Raw genomic sequence first — 21584 nt, 5'->3', positions numbered from 1 at the left:
AGCGTGGGCCGCGCCGGAGATGCCCAACTCGGAGAGGGTGGAGAGGAGGATCTGATGGTTCACAGTATCGAAGGCAGCCGATAGGTCTAGAAGGATGAGAGCAGAGGAGAGAGAGTTAGCTTTAGCAGTGCGGAGCGCCTCCGTGATCTAGAGAAGAGCAGTCTCAGTTGAATGACTAGTCTTGAAACCTGACTGATTTGGATCAAGAAGGTCATTCTGAGAGAGATAGCGGGAGAGCTGGCCAAGGACGGCACGTTCAAGAGTTTTGGAGAGAAAAGAAAGAAGGGATACTGGTCTGTAGTTGTTGACATCGGAGGGATCGAGTGTAGGTTTTTTCAGAAGGGGTGCAACTCTCGCTCTCTTGAAGACGGAAGGGACGTAGCCAGCGGTCAGGGATGAGTTGATGAGCGAGGTGAGGTAAGGGAGAAGGTCTCCGGAAATGGTCTGGAGAAGAGAGGAGGGGATAGGGTCAAGCGGGCAGGTTGTTGGGCGGCCGGCCGTCACAAGACGCGAGATTTCATCTGGAGAGAGAGGGGAGAAAGAGGTCAGAGCACAGGGTAGGGCAGTGTGAGCAGAACCAGCGGTGTCGTTTGACTTAGCAAATGAGGATCGGATGTCGTCGACCTTTTCAAAATGGTTGACAAAGTCATCTGCAGAGAGGAGGAGGGGGGGGGGAGGAGGATTCAGGAGGGAGGAGAAGGTGGCAAAGAGCTTCCTAGGGTTAGAGGCAGATGCTTGGAATTTAGAGTGGTAGAAAGTGGCTTTAGCAGCAGAGACAGAAGAGGAAAATGTAGAGAGGAGGGAGTGAAAGGATGCCAGGTCCGCAGGGAGGCGAGTTTTCCTCCATTTCCGCTCGGCTGCCCGGAGCCCTGTTCTGTGAGCTCGCAATGAGTCGTCGAGCCACGGAGCGGGAGGGGAGGACCGAGCCGGCCTGGAGGATAGGGGACATAGAGAGTCAAAGGATGCAGAAAGGGAGGAGAGGAGGGTTGAGGAGGCAGAATCAGGAGATAGGTTGGAGAAGGTTTGAGCAGAGGGAAGAGATGATAGGATGGAAGAGGAGAGAGTAGCGGGGGAGAGAGAGCGAAGGTTGGGACGGCGCGATACCATCCGAGTAGGGGCAGTGTGGGAAGTGTTGGATGAGAGCGAGAGGGAAAAGGATACAAGGTAGTGGTCGGAGACTTGGATGGGAGTTGCAATGAGGTTAGTGGAAGAACAGCATCTAGTAAAGATGAGGTCGAGCGTATTGCCTGCCTTGTGAGTAGGGGGAGGTGAGAGGGAGAGGTCAAAAGAGGAGAGGAGTGGAAAGAAGGAGGCAGAGAGGAATGAGTCAAAGGTAGACGTGGGGAGGTTAAAGTCGCCCAGAACTGTGAGAGGTGAGCCGTCCTCAGGAAAGGAGCTTATCAAGGCATCAAGCTCATTGATGAACTCTCCGAGGGAACCTGGAGGGCGATAAATGATAAGGATGTTAAGCTTGAAAGGGCTGGTAACTGTGACAGCATGGAATTCAAAGGAGGCGATAGACAGATGGGTAAGGGGAGAAAGAGAGAATGACCACTTGGGAGAGATGAGGATCCCGGTGCCACCACCCCGCTGACCAGAAGCTCTCGGGGTGTGCGAGAACACGTGGGCGGACGAAGAGAGAGCAGTAGGAGTAGCAGTGTTATCTGTGGTGATCCATGTTTCCGTCAGTGCCAAGAAGTCGAGGGACTGGAGGGAGGCATAGGCTGAGATGAACTCTGCCTTGTTGGCCGCAGATCGGCAGTTCCAGAGGCTACCGGAGACCTGGAACTCCACGTGGGTCGTGCGCGCTGGGACCACCAGATTAGGGTGGCCGCGGCCACGCGGTGTGGAGCGTTTGTATGGTCTGTGCAGAGAGGAGAGAACAGGGATAGACAGACACATAGTTGACAGGCTACAGAAGAGGCTACGCTAATGCAAAGGAGATTGGAATGACAAGTGGACTTACACGTCTCGAATGTTCAGAAAGTTGAGCTTACGTAGCAAGAATCTTATTGACTAAAATGATTAAAATGATACAGTACTGCTGAAGTAGGCTAGCTGGCAGTGGCTGCGTTGTTGACTTTGTAGGTTAGCTGGCAGTGGCTGCGTTGTTGATTCGGGGGCTCACAATCAAATGCCAGCTGTATTATCTCCCAAGAGAATTTTCTTTAGTTATAGTCACGGCCATGTATATCCCCTCTCAAGCCGATACCTCAGTGGCCCTTAAGGAACTTCACTGGACTTTATGCAGAAAGGAAACCATATATCCTGCATTTATTGTAACTAGGGATTTTAGCAAAGCAAATTTGAGGAAAAGGCTGCCTAAATTCTATCAGCATATCAACCGTAGTACTCACGCTGCTAAAACACTTGACCACTGTTGACCAACTTCCGGGATGCATGCAAGGTCCTCCTCCGCCCTCGTTTCGGAAAATCTGACCACGACTTCATTTTGCTCCTCCCTTCCTATAGGCAGAAACTCAAACAGGAAGTACCCGTGCTAAGGACTATTCAACGCTGGTCTCACCCATCAGAATCCACACTTCAAGATGTTTTGATCATGCGGACTGGGATATGTTCCGGGTAGCTTCCGATAATAATATTTACGAATACAAAGAGACTGTGACTGAGTTTATCAGGAAGTGTATAGGAGATGTTGTACCCACTGTGACTACTAAAACCTACGCTAACCAGAAACCGTGGATAGATGGCAGCATTCGCAACGCTCGCACACGCGACTTGAGCGGTGAGGTCAGCATGCTAGAACATAGCTGTCATTTTAAGAACACAAGTCTCTGGCCTCACGTGAATTAATGGATTTGAGGGTTAAGCTATCATTCAAATGAAACCTTTGTGAGATGGTGATTCATTGACATTATCCAGTCAAAAAGTGTTTCCTTTTCCATATTTGCCGTCTAACAAAATAATTCTCCCTCAGAGATATACTTTGATAAATAACTACTCCAGGTTGTCATCTATTATGTCATCTATCGGCAGACACGTAGTATACCCAAATTCATTGAGATTTGTCTGAAGAGCGGAAACGGTACATGTAGCCACGGTTATTGTCCCAGGTCCAATGATTTCAATACAATATACAATATTGTGCAGTGTAGATGGTACTAATATTGTGTGTGTGTGTGTGTGTGTGTGTGTGTGTGTGTGTGTGTGTGTGTGTGTGTGTGTGTGTGTGGAAAAAATTTGGAAAAAAGTTAGGCGTTTTGATGACTGAATTTTCGTTTTTTTTTGTTAGCCAAACGTGATGAACAAAACGGAGCGATTTCTCCTACACAAATAATATTTTTGGAAAAACTGAACATTTGCTATCTAACTGAGAGTCTCCTCATTGAAAACATCCGAAGTTCTTCAAAGGTAAATGATTTTATTTGAATGCTTTTCTTGTTTTTGTGAAAATGTTGCCCGCTGAATGCTAGGCTTAATGCTATGCTAGCTATCAATACTCTTACACAAATGCTTGTTTTGCTATGGTTGAAAAGCATATTTTGAAAATCTGAGATGACAGTGTTGTTAACAAAAGGCTAAGCTTGAGAGCCAGCATATTTATTTCATTTCATTTGCGATTTTCATGAAATAGTTAACGTTGCATTATGGTAATGAGCTTGAGGCTATTTTTGACTCTAGTTTCAAGAGTCAAGTGTCTCACCTGTGTGAGCGCCTCGGTGGTGTTCCAAAGAAGTGCCTTTGCAGAAGTGGCACAATTCTCGGTTATCGGGGCGTTACGTGTCACAATTGGACTGGACATGTTTACGTGCCAGATAGAACAAGTGAGCGCGACCAAGAGCAGCCAATCGGCAAAATCTGACAGGTGCAAGAAGAGGATAGAACAGTCTTAAAACTAACACTTTCTATACAAATACATTTGTCAATAATATGCGCACTATATTTTTTTCCAGAAGCTTTTGCAATATTCCCATGCAGGATTTTTTAGAAATACGTTATCCTAACCTATTCTAAGTCAAATAAATAAGCTATTTTATAACAATTTCGCTAGAAGAAAAAGAAAGACTGTAGGTTATGCATAAAGCTTGGTTTTTGGCAGCATGGTATTAACAATGTTTATCCTTGGTTTATCCAAATAATTTTGTGTGTCTTGCTTCACCTCTGTGTTTTTATACCTTCCTGGGCACTATAACAATGCTTGCCAATATACATAAAGTAATTCAGGTAACATAATCTCACTATCTGTAATTTTCCTAGATGCCAGAGATATAAAAAAGGGGTCTGTTTTGACAGAGTGGAACTTGAATTAACATTGGCTGGAGTTGAGTTGATTGTATCTGATGTTTTGGTTGTGGCCACTATTACGAACTACAGTAGGTAGTTTCTCACATCCATGATTCAGTATGGGCTTTCACTATGGCCAAAACTTAATTACATACAGTAAGTGTTTGGAGCCTTGTGGTGCAAGGTGTGGAAGGAGGGGAGAAACAACCTGTTTAGCACAGAAATAACTTGCTGCTGTATTTTCAGGCCTATATTCAGCGAAGCTATGTCATAGCATTAATGCCTAATTTTATTATGTGATTTTTGACATCCATAGAAGAAAACAACTAGTAGGCTTCCGCTACCCTAAGTTTGACCTTATTTTGAGGTTTGTATTTGCATGTTTTATGTGTTTTATTTATTAAGAGGTACATGTAGGCAAATGTAGCCTTCTTTGGTCCCTCAAGCAACCTTCTGTACCATTCATTAATTCATTTAAACTGTTCATGTCTCATCTGCGGAGTTAGATCTGGTTCATATAGCTACCAAGACTGACCACGACCAGTGAACCAATAACAACACTTAAACGTTTATTTATCATTTTCATCTCTGTACACAAAACGTTGTATGATTTCTGAATGCTGCAGAATACGTTTGAATGAGTTTTAGTATAATCTGATGGAGAAAAAAATGCAAAAGACCTGCTAGAAAATGACATTCTCCAAATGCTGAAGATTGACTAATCATAGTGAACACCGATGACCATCATCTACAACCAGGCAATGAGGCATCCAAGTCTCCTTCCAGCACAGAATGTGTATTTAGTCAGCCGAGACTGACCAGCTATCGCTTTACAAGTGTCAAGATCAGTCAGCTCAGACATCTTTAGTTCTTAATCATTGGGATCATTACTTTGTCAATAATATTTTACTGTGGACTAGCATTAGGGTCACAAAGCAGGGAATGATTGACGTTTGGGGCGTCCTAAAAATATTGGACTAAACCAATGTTAATATTTGGAACACGGATGTTAAGTAAGATTAGTTATTTAAACCCTGCCACAAAGAACACTAAAAAGACTCTTAGCTTTCACTTCACCTATAGTGCAGACAGAAAATAAGGTCAATGCAATCTGTCTTTAAATTTGGCAAAATCAAGGGTCAACCAGTAAATCTTCAGAACATCAGCATGTTAAAGCAGGTGGAATTAAGCAACAACAGCTGTACTACATCCACGTGTGTCTAAATGATTCATACAAGAGCTGTGCAGTTGCCGCACAGTTTATATCCTGGGAAGCCTAGGAGCTCATTCCTTAGCAACGGCACAAACAACTACAATATGTTGTCAATAGATATAGCTATGCAGTGTGTTGAGTATTCTACAAAGCACACGACTAGCTGAGCAGGGCAACAAACAGAACTCTAGTCATCTTCTGTGATCAAGACGTGGTTTATGACTGGGGACTGGACTTTTGCCTGACCACTTAAAACTCAGGGCCCTATGTGACTCCCGGGAGGGTGGGGTCCTCTAGTAGTGGACGGGAGCCCTGACAAGCTAAAGCATGTCCAGGATTGGTCCAGCCTAGTACTAACATACCTGAATCACCTAATCAACTAAGCATCAAAAGATATTGATGAGTTGAATCAGCTGTGAAAGTGCTGGGCTGGAACAAAAGCCTGCATGCCTTATTGGTGTCCAGGACCAGGGTTGTTGACCACTGCTCTGTGGTGGTTGTGGTTGTCATGTGACGTGGTTGATGATGGGGACAGGTGGCCGGGGTTTTATTTGGAGAGGGTTTTCTCTGCCATGTGTCTCTGCTGGCTCTGAGCATGCCTGTGACAAAAAAAGAACAACAAATAACAGTTACGTTAAAGAATGCATGGGAAAAGTCCTCCTTAGATAAAACATTTTAGAAAGGATGCAATGGTGACCTGTTTTCAGAAGAATGCCTTTTTAAATTTCAGAATGTATTTTTAAACTGAGACATTCCATGGCATTTAAAAATATATATATTATCTTAACTAGGCAAGTCAGTTAAGAACAAATTCTTATTTTCAATGACAGCCTAGGAACAGTGGGTTTAACTGCCTGTTCAGGGGCAGAACACGACAGATTTGTACCTTGTCAGCTTGGGGATTTGAACCTTTCGGTTACTAGTCCAACGCTATAACTACTAGGCTACCCTGCCGCCCCATTTGACCTCCAGGACAAACAGAGGCCTATTGTTATTTGCGTTAGTGGTGTCGGTGCTCAGGTGTGTGTGTGTGTATATATATATATTAATACATGTATGTGTGTGTGTGCTTCTGTGGTCATAGTACTGGGTATGAAAGGGGCTCTCCACCTGGTCATGTCCTCTACGTCCACCAGCATGGCGTCCTGCTCCACATGAAGCTCATCTCTCATCAGCAACAGCTGCACCAGCTCCTCATTCAGGCCTGCAACGTCATCCCATTTTGTTGTTGTTTTATCTCAACATCCTCACAGCACCAGAACAGCAGAGTTATGACGGTGGTGATGAAGGCAGATTGTGTCTGTACGTAAGTGTGTTTAGTGTAGCGTTTGTGTGCATACGTGTGTGTGTGTGCTTGTGTGTACTCACTCTGTATTTGTGAGTGCAGATCGTTGGTGATGACCTGGAGCTGGCCCAGGCTCATGTCCCTCATGTCGCCCCTCCTCAGACTCCTCTTCATCAGACCCTCACTGATGTGGGGCAGGTGGGGCAGCTGCACACAGAGAGACCCAGGGATAACGTTAGAACAATGTTAAATAGAAACCGGGGTCGCAGTCATTAGTCAGCAGAGTCATGTTGACCTAATGTTGAAGAGAGAAATAAGGACACTATAGATTGCGTATTTGGGGTTAGGGTTATTAGACGCAACCCACTGGGCACACACTGGTTGAATCAACTTTGTTTCAACGTAATTTGTCAACGTATTGTGACGTGGAATCAATGTGGGAAATACATTGGATTTGAAAAAAAGTAATCAACCAGCACTGTTTTCTTCTCATTTCAACCAGCGTTGTTAGGGTAAAACTTCAACTTGATTTAACCTGACTAAGAGGTTGTTACATCAATGTCATTTACAAATAATCATCAGAACTATGTATGTGCTGAAATTGCGTTGAAAATTCTATGTGTAAATGTAAAAAATATTTACCCTATATACTGTATATTGGGGTGGTTGAAATTATGTTGAATTTCATATTTAATTAGACATGTTTTATTTGACCTTGATAGTAAAACAGAATGCTTGACTCAACGTCATTGTTTCAACTTTGTCCTATCAACCTAAATAAAGAGGTGCAATAAAATGAGACGCCTCAGTTCAATGTTTCCCGCCTGAACAGTGACTCCTACTGGTACATGAGAGGTAATGCACTCCAAAGAGAACAAGTCCACCATCCAGACACCTAGCTCTATGTACACTGCTTAGCTTTAGGAAACTAACTGTGTTGGGGTCAGCTGGGTTATCACTGCAACAGATTCAGACATTGATCAGATTACATACTAATTTGCATAGACTACCTAATAACATTTAGTAGTTGAAAAGTAATCCCTATAGCTTTTCTTACACAAGCTGTATGTGAAAATACATTCAGAGTGAGATTGGGTTTATGTGGGCTACATTGGCATCTGATTGGCCCAAAGGACACCATTTAATGTGTGCTGTCATTCGTCAATGGTTGATTGGATCTTTGGAAGTTTAGACGTACTTGCCATTATCCCAAATGATTCATAATAAACCTTACCTTTGGATATTGTGTTGTATATATGTTATTCATAATATAGCCTACAGTATATGTACTATCCAAGCAGAAGATAACTTCCCCTTCAAATGTTGATATTTGGTTGCATTCACAATTCAATATCCAGTTTGTCCACAAATGAATGATTGATATGTTGGATTCACATCTGCATCTCAACCCTCAAGTTAAAAAAATAGCACTACACCAAATCTAACTTTAAATTCACTTCAAATAAAGTTTGGTTTGATTGAGTCCTATTCTCCGACTTCCATTTTTGGTTGAGTTGGAGAACCAACAGATTAATAACTTGCAGATTAAAGACAATATCCAAAGGTAAAGTTTCTTATTAATATCATGAATTTGGAATCCTATTTATAGGGCTAATGGTAACTACTTCTAACTGTCCAAAATTCCAATCAGCCGTGGAAGAAACATAAACCCAACCTCACTCTGAATTTACTTTCGCATACAGCCTGTGCAAGAAAAGTAGAAGCGTTATTTAGGTAGTCTACACACATGAGTATGGAAGCGGATCAATATTTTTAATGTGTTGACATGATAGCTCAGCTGAAAGGAACAGGGTACATACTGTACGGGTAGCCATCTGGATGTCAGACTTGTTCTCACTGAAGTGATTTACCCCTCTCAGTGCACGCCAGTCAAGTTCTTCCACACCAATCTCAACAATCAATTTCTCACTTTGTGCACGGGGGCATTGTCATGAGGAAACAGGAAAGGGCCTTCCCCAAACTGTTGCCACAAAGTTGGAAGCACAGAATCGTCTAGAATGTCATTGTATGCTGTAGTGTTAAGATTTCCCTTCACTGCAACTAAGGGGCCAAGCACAAACCATGAAAAATGGCCCCAGACCATTATTCCTCCTCCACCAAACTTTACAGTTGGCACTATGCTTTTAGGCAGGTAGTGTTCTCCTGGCATCCGCCAAACTCAGATTAGTCCGTCGGACTGCCAGATGGTGAAGCGTGATTCAGCAATCCAGAGAACACGTTTCCACTGCTCCAGAGTCCAATGGCGGCGAGCTTTACACCACTCCAGCCGACGCTTGGCATTGAGTATGATGATCTTAGGCTTGTGTGCGGCTGCTCGGCCATGGAAACCCATTTCATGAAGCTCCCAACGAAAAGTTATTGTGCCGACGTGGCTTCCAGAGGCCGTTTGGAACTCAGTAGTGAGTGTCGCAACCGAGGACAGGACAGATTATTTCAGCACTCGGCGGTCCCGTTCTGTGAGCTTGTGTGGCCAACCACTTCGCGGCTGAGCCGTTGTTGCTCCTAGACGTTTCCACTTCACAATAACAGCACTTACAGTTCTAGCAGGGCAGGAATTTGACCAAACTGACTTGTTTGGACTGTGACATCCTATCCAATTCTTTGATCGGGAGTCCCATAGGGCGGCGCACAACTGGCCCAGCGTCGTCTGAGTTTGGCCGGGGTAGGCCGTCATTGTAAATAAGAATTAGGTCTTAACTGACGTGCCTCATTAAATAAAGGTTGTTGTTTTTTTAAATGTATTGAAAAAAATGAGGGTGCCACGTTAAAAGTCACTGAGCTCTTTAGTAGGGCCATTCTACTGCGTGGGTGAAATAGCCTAATCCACTCATTTGAAGGGGTGTCTACATACTTTTGTATATATAGTGTACATTCATTGTAATGTATATTTCAACCACCCAATCCTATATTATATATATATATATTGTATAGGATGAAAATATGTTTTATTTTTTTCTATGTTTAGTTGATATAGCAAAATGTTAGTTAGGTTAAGTCAATGTATTTACATTGAAGTTTTACCCTAATTTCAATGTTAACCATGCTGGTTGAAATGAGATGAAAACAGTACTGGTTATTACTTTTTATATTTTGCACGTTGATTCCACGTCACAATACGTTGACAAATCACATTGAAACAAAGTCGATTCAACCCGTGTGTGCCAGGTGGGAAATGACTCAATCCTTTCATTTATCCTGATCAGAGATCAGTTTCTTTAGACCTGGGTGAGTTAAATGCCCATATCCCCACCATTGTTTGTTTAGGTACTGACACACATCTACAGTGCAGTAGTACTCCAGTCAGGGGGGTAATTGCTTGGCCTGATCACAATGACTATATAGTTGTATTTACAACTCATTCACTACAATGTCTGGGGCGGGGAAAATATACAAAATTACATGGACAAAAGGTAGCTCCCAATTTCTCAGAAGTACTAAAGCACTTTTGCTTGTTCCAAAAAAAGCATGGTTTAATTCCAGTAAATAACTGTGTCTAATGGACGCATTGTCCCACCCTGGCTACCTGTCAGGCCTCTTGCACATACACACAGTCACGCACACATTGCGGATGGAGCAGAACCCAAGCCGGATGCCATGTCCTACATATCTTTGCTTACAATCACAATATGAGTAACCTGCTTAATTGCCTACACATACAGTAAGTGAAAATGTTCTGAAGTACACGTTTTTTTTCCATCACTCTGAGCCTCAGATTACACAGGTCACCAAGTCATCAAATGCCACAGGAACTCCGACAATCCAACCTTGAAATGGCAGAAACGGCTGAATGTCACTCTCTGTACCAGGGAACATGACATAGTAGCAGAAGTCTCAGTGTTCTCCTTGTTCAACTGAAAGTTGTATCAGCCCACATAAAAAATACTGTAATATACTATGGTATAAATACTGTAGTATTACTATATTTATATACTATAGTATTTGCTGTAGTGTTTTGCACAAGATTTTTGTGGACATGACTGTAGTATACTGTAGTATTTACTGTAGTGTTTTTGCAGACATTACTGGAGTATACTGTAATATCTACTCTCGTGTTTGTGGGTGGGGTACATGTAAATTCAAATTTCTGTATTATTACTATAGTTAAACTGTCGTGTTTTTGTGGACACTGCAGTGTTTTTGTGGACATTTTTTTGCGCATTAATACTGTAGTATTCTACAGTATACAAACAAATTATATACTACAAATTATCGAAGGATACTACAGTGTGTAGTATAGTATTCTCCAGTATACTACAAAATGATATAGTCAATACTACATCATCGAGGGATGTTGCAGTATGTAGTATAGTATTCTACAGTATACTATACAATTCTATAGTAAGTACTACACATGATCAAGAGATACTACAGTGCAGAGTATATTATTCTACAGTATACTACAGTTTACTACAGAATACACTTTTTACACTTTTTACTCAAATACTCAAATCAAAATCAAATCAAATGTTATTTGTCTAATGTGCTGAATACAACAGGTAAGCATTACAGTGAAAGGCTTACTTACAAGCCCTTAACCAACAATGCAGTTTTAAGAAAAGTAAGTGTTAAGTAAAAAAATAGATAAGTGTGCGGGGGTACAGGTTAGTCGAGGTAATTGATGTAATATGTGCTTGTAGGTAGAGATAAAGTGACTATGTATAGATAATAAACAGAGAGTAGCAGCAGCATAAAAGAAGGGGGGCAAACTTAATAAATGTGTTGGAGTCGTGCCTGGCCATGCAGTCATGAGTGAACATGGAGTACAGGAGGGGACTGAGCACGCACCCCTGAGGGGCCCCCGTGTTGAGGATCAGCGTGACGGATGTGTTGTTACCTACCCTCACCACCTGGGGGCGGCCCGTCAGGAAGTCCAGGATCCAGTTGCAGAGGGAGGTGTTTAGTCCCAGGGTCCTTATCTTAGTGATGAGCTTTGAGCTACTTCTAGTAAGTTGAACTCAAAGTCAATGAAAAGTCCTTATTACTTATAATGTTTATGTGGTAATTACATATTTTTTTTGATAAGTCACACCAACTCTTTGAAAAATATGGTAACAAATTCACTTTTTTCCCCAGCATGCTCTACTGCAGGTTTATTTTTTGGAATTGTTTTTAATATTGGTGTGTTTGCATGTACATTGAGTGATTGATTAATCGTATGCTACACAAAGGGCCTCAGATCACACAGGTCATCAAGTTCTCAAAGGCCTCAGGAACTCCGACAATCCAACCTTGAACTAGCAGAAGCGGCTGAATTTTACTCTCTGTACCAGGAAACATGACATAGTAGCAGAAGTCTCAGTGTTCTCATTGTTCAGCTGAAAGTTGTATCAGCCCACATGAAAAAATACTGTAATATACTATGGTATAAATACTGTAGTATTACTATATTTTTATACTATATTATTCACCGTAGTGTTTAGCGCAAGATTTTTGCGTTCATGACTGTAGTATACTGGTAGTCTCCTCACACTGTTCCTAATCCTGACAGTCATCATGAATATGCAAGCCAGCATAATGTGACATGCACATAGAGTTGCAAAATTCAAGTCCTGGAAATCTTTCAACTAGGATTTTTTTGAAAATCTGGGAATGTTTTACTATAATATTCTATAGAAAATTGTGGGATTATTTTCACGTGGGAGTTTCATATTAACCCACGTTTGTTTTGGTGCATGTATACGTAATTCAGAATGACTATGTAATCTTGAGACTCAAAAGAACAATTTTCTTCTTCGCCATTAGGGCTTTTCAGCCACTGCTTTTGACATCAAACTGTAAACGGAAATGTAATGCTATTCATTTTGTACAATTCCCTTGCATCTAAGATGTAACTTGCTCTCGCATCTTGCAGCTGTAATGCATGTCCCCAGAATAATTCTGTGTAAAATGTGTTACTTCGATCACACCATGGCCTCAAAGTCTCCTCGCTCTCCAGCCAAGTCAACTTAGCAGAAATGACGGGTCTACAACACACACACACACACACACACACACACACACACACACACACACACACACACACAGACCAGGTCGGCGACGGGCGAGCGACGGTGGAGCTGGATCTGTCTCTCCACCTCTAACTGCATGCGAGCCATGGGGCGAGCCAACGCCAGCGCCACCCTGGCCTCCTCCTGGAGCTGCCGCTGCACCCGCCAGAAGCCACAGTCCTCTAGGGGGTCCGAGTCCTCCTCGCCCGTGTCCCGGTCCGACAGCGACGAACTCTGCTTACTCTAGACAAACACACATGCACACCAGAGTCATTATACAGAATCCTAGATGGTAATGTATGATCACGCACGTCACCTATACATACATACTTCGAAGTCATCATCCACACAAACTCATCGGTGTGAGAGTATGCTCACACACATACATTCCACAGTCAATATGCTTATTTTTCTCCCAAAAAGTCAGGTTCAAATGTATCGCTTGTGTGAACGAATGTGGAGAACACACACAAACTCACACACACACACATTTACATCTATAGCGTGTACCACGGGTGACAGCGGCGTATCCAGGCTGGTCTCTGTCTTACTGTCCTCGGCATCGCTGTCCTTGTCACTGCTGCTGTCATTCACAAAACACACCTGCAGGTTCACACCACTTGGAGGACTGACGGTGAGCGAGAGGGAGGGAGGGGGGAGAGAGAGAGTATGATCAAATTACAACCTTAGAGAAGAGGGAGCGACAGACAGAGAGAAGGAGGAAAAGGGATAGAGAATGGCTAAATTCCACACTGACCCATATAACCCTATATCCTTAGGCATTTCCTGGAGATAGGAAAGGATTGAGTAGGTATATTCATATACTCAAGGTGGACCACTGATATATACATTAGGTCGAATGTTCACCATATTGCTTTCACCTTTCCAATCCTTTTAGATCTACACAAAGCCCCTAAGGGTAGTGGCTAGTGGTCAATTTGGAAATGAATTGAGCAAATGTGCAAGGGGGAGGGGGAAAAAATGCCTTCATTTCACTGTCCTTCGAGGATCTGAGATCTGGGGGCCCCAGACTGGGTCTTCATTTCATTCCAGAGAGTTGCTTGAAAGGTGAACTATTGCTTTTACATCAGCCCAGTCATCTCAAATAGGCACAGGAGAGTGAAAGAGGGCAGAAGGGATCATGTGGGGTGTTTGGGCATTGTGTTGTTTCAATTGCTCACATCATGCCATCACTGTTGTAAGTAACAGATCAGGTCAAGGGTTACGAAACCCGGCTCAATAAAGCTCCCTCCTCAATAGATAAAACAAGCAACCACAAAAGGTTCAATGAAACAACCAAACGCACAACATGACATAATAATTGGAGACATTGACAGCACAGGAGGCTGGTGAGGGGATGACGGCTCATAATAATGGCTGGAACGGATTGAATGAAATGGTATCAAACACGTCACTCTATTCCAGCCATTATTATGAGCCTGCCGTCCCCAATTAAGGTGTCACCAGCCATCTGTGGCCACAGTGATGACAGTCTCTTGGCCACAGTGATGACAATGAGTCACGAGTTAACTACTCTCTGTCACCTTCAGTGAGCCAGACTTTTGTGTAATCTTATCAGCTCATACTGAACCTCATTCATTCAAGCTCTAACAAAACATGAAGTGAGGAACCACACCCAACTCCCCAAATGCCTGTTCACATTGGAATTTTCAGCTTACAATGTACTTTGACCTTCACTAAGGGTCACGTGACAGAACATCCAATAGGAGCAGGGGACGTCAAAAGCCAACACTTCTTTATTTCCAGTGGTTGGACCACAGATAGACAAGCACTTCCCTGAAATGGACTGACAAGGGGCGGTCCCCTTTAATTTGAATGAAATCCGAGCTGTTTTATAGGAAAAGAGCGAGGTGTAGGCTCTCACGTTCACTCGTCAGAGAGACTTACCGTTTCTGAGGGATTTGGTTCACCTTGTCTCTATACTCGTGCATTTCGGTAACTTACCATGTGTGGGTGTAATATGTTCTTGTACGGTTTTTGGGTGTGTGGGCTTAGTGGTTATGTGTGAATGCTCAGTATAATAGTCTGTGACATTTGTGTAATTTGAAGTGACAGTTCATTGTGTGTGTGTGTGTGTGTGTGTGTGTGTGTGTGTGTGTGTGTGTGTGTGTGTGTGTGTGTGTGTGTGTGTGTGTGTGTGTGTGTGTGTGTGTGTGTGTGTGTGCATTAGTGGTTTCACTATGCTATGAGCTGATGAGTATTTCCAAGTCAGTGTGCAAGTACATAATCCGTGCATGTGACGTATATGTGTTTGCGTCTGCATCAAATCAAATCAAATGTATTTATATAGCCCTTCGTACATCAGCTGATATCTCAAAGTGCTGTACAGAAACCCAGCCTAAAACCCCAAACAGCAAGCAATGCAGGTGTAGAAGCATGGCATGCTTCCCCATTCAGCCATTTTAAGTAAGCGACTCTTGTTTTGCACTGAAGAATGAATGAAGCTCTTGTGTTACTGGCTGAAAGACTGAGAAAACAATGTAGCTAGCTTTCCCTCTTTCTCTCTCTCTCTCTACATTTCTCTCCCAGCACTTTCTTATCTCCCCCTGTGGGATTTCCTCTGCTTCAATACCTAAATGACTCATTTCATGGGGCTCCTAAAAGTGAGAGCATCTACTGCTCCCAGACCCGATCCCAAATTTCCCCCTATCCTCTAGGCTCATGTGGAGATTGAAGTGGTTAAGACAGGTATAGATACACTGAACAAAAATATCAACACAACATGTAAAGTGCTGGTCCCATGAAATCCCAGAAATGTTCCATACACACAAAAAGCTTATTTCTCTCAAATTTGGTGCACAATTTTTACATGCCTGTTAGTGAGCATGTCTCCTTTGCCAAGATAATCCATCCGCCTGAAAGGTGTGGCATATCAAGAAGCTGATTAAACAGCATGATCATTACACAGGTGTACCTTGTGCTGGGGGACATTAAAAGGCCACTCTAAAATATGCGGTTTTATCACACAACACCATGCCACAGATGCCTCAAGCTGCAGGATCGTCTGAGACTAGCCACCCGGACAGCTGATGAAACTGTGGGTTTGCACAAGCGAAGAATTTCTGCACAAACAGTCAGAAACCGTCTCAGGGAAGCTGATCTGCGTGCTCGTCATCCTCACCAGGGTCTTGACCTGACTGCAGTTTGGCGTTGTAACCAACTTCATTGGGCAAATTCTCACCTTTGATGGTCACTGGCATGCTAGAGAAGGCTGCTCTTCATGGATGAATCTCAGTTTCAACTGTACCGGGCAGATGGCAGACAGTGTGTATGGCGTCGTGTGGACGAGTGGTTTGCTGATGTCAACGTTGGGAACGGAGTGCCCGATGGTGGTGGTGGGGTTATGATATGGGCAGACATAAGCTACGGACAATGAACACAATTGCATTTGATCGATGGCAATTTTAATGCACAGAGATACCGTGGACGAGATCCTGAGGTCCAGTGTTGTGCCATTCATCCCCTGCCATCACCTCATGTTTCAGCATGATAATGCACAAGGATGTCACAAGGATCTGTACACAATTCCTGGAAGCTGTAAATGTCCCAGTTCTTCCATTGCCTGCATACTCACCAGACATGTCACCCATTGAGCATGTTCAGGATTCTTTGGATTGACATGTACTTAGGAATTTTTGCTTAGTTTATATTTTTGCTTAGTGTAATTTGGTAGTAATTCCACCCAGCCTGTTGGACAGACGTACTATTCACCAATCCCACATGGTTTATATTTGAGTACTCTCTATTCAAGGATGAGTCGCCCCCTAGAAACGCTGATCTAAGCCGGCCTGCGTTTGGCAGAGGGTAAGCTAATCCTGTGACCTGTGACCTGTGACCTGTGCCTAGCTCTCTTCAATTAGAAAGTATGTTAAATACTCACTGCGCTGTACAGCACCACATCCTCTAGTGGTGGAAAGGGTGCTGTACTACTGACTCTCAACATTTGTATAATGATGCTGTTATAACCCACCGGGTGGGAAGGCCGTTCTTGCTGCAGCTGTTGTAGATGACTGGCTCCTCGTCGTCATAGAAACTGCCAAGAGCCAGCTTCTGCCTGATGGACTCTCTGTCATTCCTCTGGGCCTGGTGGAGGTAGAGCCATGTAGAACAGATCAATACTCCAATATAATACCACAAACAGTACAACAATAAACCTGAAGTAAAAACCCTGATGATAAAGATGGATTTTCCATGTATTGGCTTCTTTAAGAGGCACAGCAAACTAAGAGGATCGGACAACATTCAAATATTCGGAGCAAGTGAAATAGAACGAGAGGAAAAGAAAATATACGACGCACGCTCCTGCTTAAAGCAAAGCAATAGGGGGATGTGGAATTGGAGTATGGTCACACAGGCACACAAGGAGAAGAGATGTGCGGAGAAATGGGAGACGAAGGGATGGATGGAGCGTGGCAATGGAATCTGAGTTCATGCTCGAGGTGGAATCACTGTTGACTCAATGAGCCGCGAAGAGAAGGGAAAGAGCTACGCACGCCAGGAGGAACACACACACACACACACACAAGTGAATGCATCACACATACACTTATCACACAAATGCCATATCATACACATACCGCATACACATCACATATTGCACAATATACCATACACCAATAGGATCCCACTTGAACGTATAAAAATACTCCATCCATCCCAAACGTTCACCCCACATAGATCAAAGACCATTTCTAGATGGAGAGATGTGCACTCATATGTATTTGTATAAACACGCCACATAAATAGACACACGTCCCTCCTATTCACTATTGTATCCTAGTCGTCAACAGTGAGTGGCGGAGCGACAAAGAAACACTCATCGAGGTCGCCATCAATAGCCTTCAGTAGACAGGCTGCCTATTGTGAGGTCATCAATAATGGCCGTCAACACCAGAGAATCAGGAATTTGAGTCACTTGATAGGATCTCTGGGATCAACACACACTCACTGGACATGTCAAAGGACGACAAATCCGTACGATTTTGACGGGCCTGTAAATGTCCAGTCGCCTCGCATTGATTTCATCTCATCTTTCCTCTCCTCTCTTCTATTTCCTGCTTCCCATCTTCCTTTCCTGACTATTCATTCTATTATCCACCCCTCTCTCTATTTCTCAATTTTTTCCCTGTCTACCCACTACATCCAAAGCGCATTTTGTCCTGGGCTGGTTGTTTATGTCATATAGCTTTTAGGCTGACATGCATATCCTATCTTCTCAAAGACCTGCTCCTGCAACCATAGGGAAAGAGAACCAAAGAAAATGCATCGTGCTACAGTAAACGTGATTTTCCTTTCCAGTTTTTCCACACAAATGTCATATTTAGAGTCCATTACTGGGCCCACATCCCTCAGGCCTACTAGTCGTGTGTGCTGTATCTCTCTCTCTCTCTCTCTCTCTCTCTCTCTCTCTCTCTCTCTCTCTCTCTCTACACACATTTAAACACAAACCAATTTAGACTCTATCCACACTTTCTCCTTCCCACTCGTAGACTGTGCCAACACATGCACTCCCACATAACCGCAACACACAAACACCAACACACATCACAACAAATACATATTCCTCTCAAATCTATTATACATTGCCCATACCACACCGCACTCACAAACACAGAAATACAACAACACACGCACAAACACGTACATGAACACGCACATGCACCAACATAGAAACAAACAGAACACAGATGGGCTATGATGTAACGTCATAAATCACAGATGGACACTCCCATTGTAGAGGAAGCAACCAACATTCCACCCACTCTAGTCTCTTCCCACTGGAGACCGTGCCAGATACTGTCCTACTGGGTAGTTAGACCATCTATACTCACAGCCAGGTACTGTCCTATTGGGTAGTTAGACCATCTATACTCACAGCCAGGTACTGTCCTATTGGGTAGTTAGACCATCTATACTCACAGCCAGGTACTGTCCTACTGGGTAGCTAGACCATCTATCCTCACAGCCAGGTACTGCCCTATTGGGTAGTTAGACCATCTATACTCACAGCCAGGTACTGTCCTACTGGGTAGTTAGAACATCTATACTCACAGCCAGGTACTGTCCTACTGGGTAGTTAGACCATCTATCCTCACAGCCAGGTACTGCCCTACTGGGTAGTTAGACCATCTATACTCACAGCCAGGTACTGTCCTACTGGGTAGTTAGACCATCTATACTCAGCCAGGTACTGTCCTACTGGGTAGTTAGACCATCTATACTCACAGCCAGGTACTGTCCTACTGGGTAGTTAGACCATCTATACTCACAGCCAGGTACTGTCCTACTGGGTAGTTAGACCACATAGCACATATGAAACATAAACAGCACACCCTGTATGATGTTTTAGGTATATGCTATGTATTACTGAACTGTAAAAAGCATGGCATAAACCTACTCTTAAACAAACTCTCATGCGATGTGCAATGTGTTCACACCTACCTAGGAGAAACAGCACCTATGCATAAATGCACACAACAAAAAAACATACAGACTAGAAATGTACACACACACACAGGATGGCACAGCAAAACTTACAGGCTAAAGTATGTAGTCTCAAATACACACACAATCAGGTCAAATATACACACGGACACGGACACGCCCTCACATGATAAATCCACACACGTACACATAACCCACACATTGACCTAACATACCTATATTAACCTAACACGTATGGTATTTGAATACATGGTATACATTATACTAGAACCAAACACACACCTGGTAGACACGTTTCTCCTGATGCACCATCCTTCAGCGCATTGTACAGGCAGCAGCGCTACCCTTCCCTACACTGCAGTGAGCCAGACCCAGGAGAACCACTCATATACCACAGCTAAACGCAGAAGGAGGGAGGAGAGGAGGAGGGAGGAGAGAAGGAGGGAGGGGGATGGATGAATGGATGGAGGGAGGGAGGGAGGGAGGGAGGGGGAGGGAGGGAGTCTGCGCAGCTGATGGAAAGACAAGGGCGCTCTCCACTACTCTCCTCCTGGTGACTGTTAGCATGGCTGCAGCTTCCCAGATCTATCTGCTCCTCCATCTCTCTCTTTCCCTGTATCCTCCATTTTTTTTCCATATCTGTTTCTTCATATTTTTCTTCATATCTCTATCTCCTTGTCTCTCCGTTCCACCGTGGGAACAACATGATTGATGGAGCGTGAAAGGGAGAGACGGGATGATGAAGAAATGTGAAGGAAGAAATCAAGGAAAGATTTTGAGATAGATAGAGAATTAGGATGGGAGTGAATGAGAGGTGGAGAGACTAAATGTAACCTGCATTTACCAGATTGAAATGATATTCAGGATATTATGCAAAGAGCAAGACTATTATATAATGTGGAGTATCATCTGTTCCACTGGAGGCAAAACAGTGAAAGGAGAGCTGACCAGGATGTTGACAAGTCTAACATTCACCAGTGGAGACTCCTCAGAGGAGAAAGGGGAGGACCATCCTCTTCAGTGAAAAAAAAGTGAAACATTGAAAAATGTATCCTTTTTAGATAAAACTTTACTAAATATATTCATGTCACCAAATAATTGATTAAAACACACTGTTTTGCAATGAAGGTCTACAGTAGCCTCAACAGCACTCTGTAGGGTAGCACCATGGTGTAGCTGGAGGACAGCTAGCTTCCATCCTCCTCTTGGTTCATTGACTTCGATACAAAACATAGGAGGCTCTTGGTTCTCACCCCCTTCCATAGACTTACACAGTAATTATCACAACTTCCCGGAGGACGTCCTCCAACCTATCAGAGCTCTTGTGTTATGAACTGACATATTGTCTACCCAATCAAAGGATCAGATAATTAATCTAGTACTGAAAGCATAAGCTAAAGTTAGCTAGCACTGCAGTGCTCCTTCATTTCTTCAAAAATGAAGGAAAGCAAAAGAGTGTAAGAGAGAGAGTGAGATTCATCCTTTTTTATTCACTTTCAGTTTCACTTACTTAGCTAGCAAATACAGCTGGCTAGTTTTTTTACTCAAACACCCTGCTGAAACAGAGGGATGCTATGTTAGCTAGCTGGCTATGACTATCCAACACAACACTGGAACTCTTCAAAGTCAAGTTAAGCTTTTGGTTTTATTAATTTATTGCCACCTGGGCCCGTCAGTGTAACTGCTTACTGACTATACACTGTAACGTTACTGCATGATGTATCAGGTTTACTTACACAGTTCTATTAGCTATGTTGACTATGACGTTACTGCTAATATGGTGACAACTATGTAGGCTGTGTGTAACGATTATGATATGGTTTGGCTTGGAAAGGTTTTTTCGCCTGGTCACATACAGCTGATGTGTTGAGCATTGAAGTCCACAAACGAAGGGAAAAGGTGAGAGGAGGAGAGTGCATTCTGTTGAACAACATTTCTTAAACGGAAGCAAATGAAATGGGGATAAAAATACCTGAATTTGTCCAAAAGAAGTTTGTCCAAAAGAAGTTTGCTACTGTTGGACTAATAATTACACCCTACGTAAGCTAGATGCAGGCAAGAGTGTGCAAGGCGGTATTGAATGTGTCACTGTTTGTCCATGTGTCACTGTCTGTCATCTCAAATTCTTCTCATGACCCGTGTGCACCTACGTCGTGAACTTTCATTCATAGGCTAGGTTGTAGCAACCCCATGATGGGTATAGGGAAAATTCATAGCCTAAACCTAAAACTATCAACCTTACATTGAACTGTGTGAACGGAATAAGAATGACAGTCATCCAACATGCTGTAATAGAAATAAGGCCATGCTCATAATTTTTAAAATATATAATCCTCCCTCAACATGAACGTGACCGACCGCCACTGAC

General features: G+C 43.2%; 1 protein-coding gene across 2 annotated transcripts; it reads right to left on the bottom strand.

Annotated features, from left to right (window-relative positions):
• Positions 1-4801: 4801 nt before the first annotated feature.
• LOC115114266 (schwannomin-interacting protein 1-like) lies at positions 4802-19606 on the bottom strand. 2 transcript variants are annotated; one of them, XM_029642363.2, is made up of 7 exons: positions 19499-19606; positions 16743-16855; positions 13247-13379; positions 12791-12994; positions 6827-6950; positions 6569-6662; positions 4802-6057 (listed from the first exon to the last, which is right to left on the bottom strand). In XM_029642363.2, exons 1-7 carry the CDS (start codon positions 19526-19528, stop codon positions 6006-6008), a joined length of 750 nt encoding a protein of 249 aa, XP_029498223.2. In that variant the 5' UTR covers positions 19529-19606; the 3' UTR covers positions 4802-6005. The 2 variants fall into 2 exon arrangements, with proteins under 2 accessions (XP_029498223.2, XP_029498224.2); XM_029642364.2 differs by having other exon boundaries at positions 13262-13379.
• Positions 19607-21584: the final 1978 nt, after the last annotated feature.

This window comes from Oncorhynchus nerka, linkage group LG9b (assembly GCF_034236695.1).
Source record: "Oncorhynchus nerka isolate Pitt River linkage group LG9b, Oner_Uvic_2.0, whole genome shotgun sequence".
In the NCBI taxonomy this organism is placed as follows: Eukaryota; Metazoa; Chordata; class Actinopteri; order Salmoniformes; family Salmonidae; genus Oncorhynchus; species Oncorhynchus nerka.
Note: the sequence above shows the minus strand (reverse complement) of the source record. Positions and strands in the feature narration are given on the sequence as shown.

Excerpts from the sequence above, each read along its gene's own strand:
- LOC115114266 (XM_029642363.2), bottom strand. The coding sequence starts at position 19,528 with ATGGTGCATCAGGAGAAACGTGTCTACCAG. Across the intron at positions 13,380-16,742 it reads AAGAACGGCCTTCCCACCCG|TCCTCCAAGTGGTGTGAACC; the intron begins GTGGGTTATAAC and ends GCTCACCGTCAG. Across the intron at positions 6,663-6,826 it reads TCTGCACTCACAAATACAGA|GCCTGAATGAGGAGCTGGTG; the intron begins GTGAGTACACAC and ends ATGACGTTGCAG.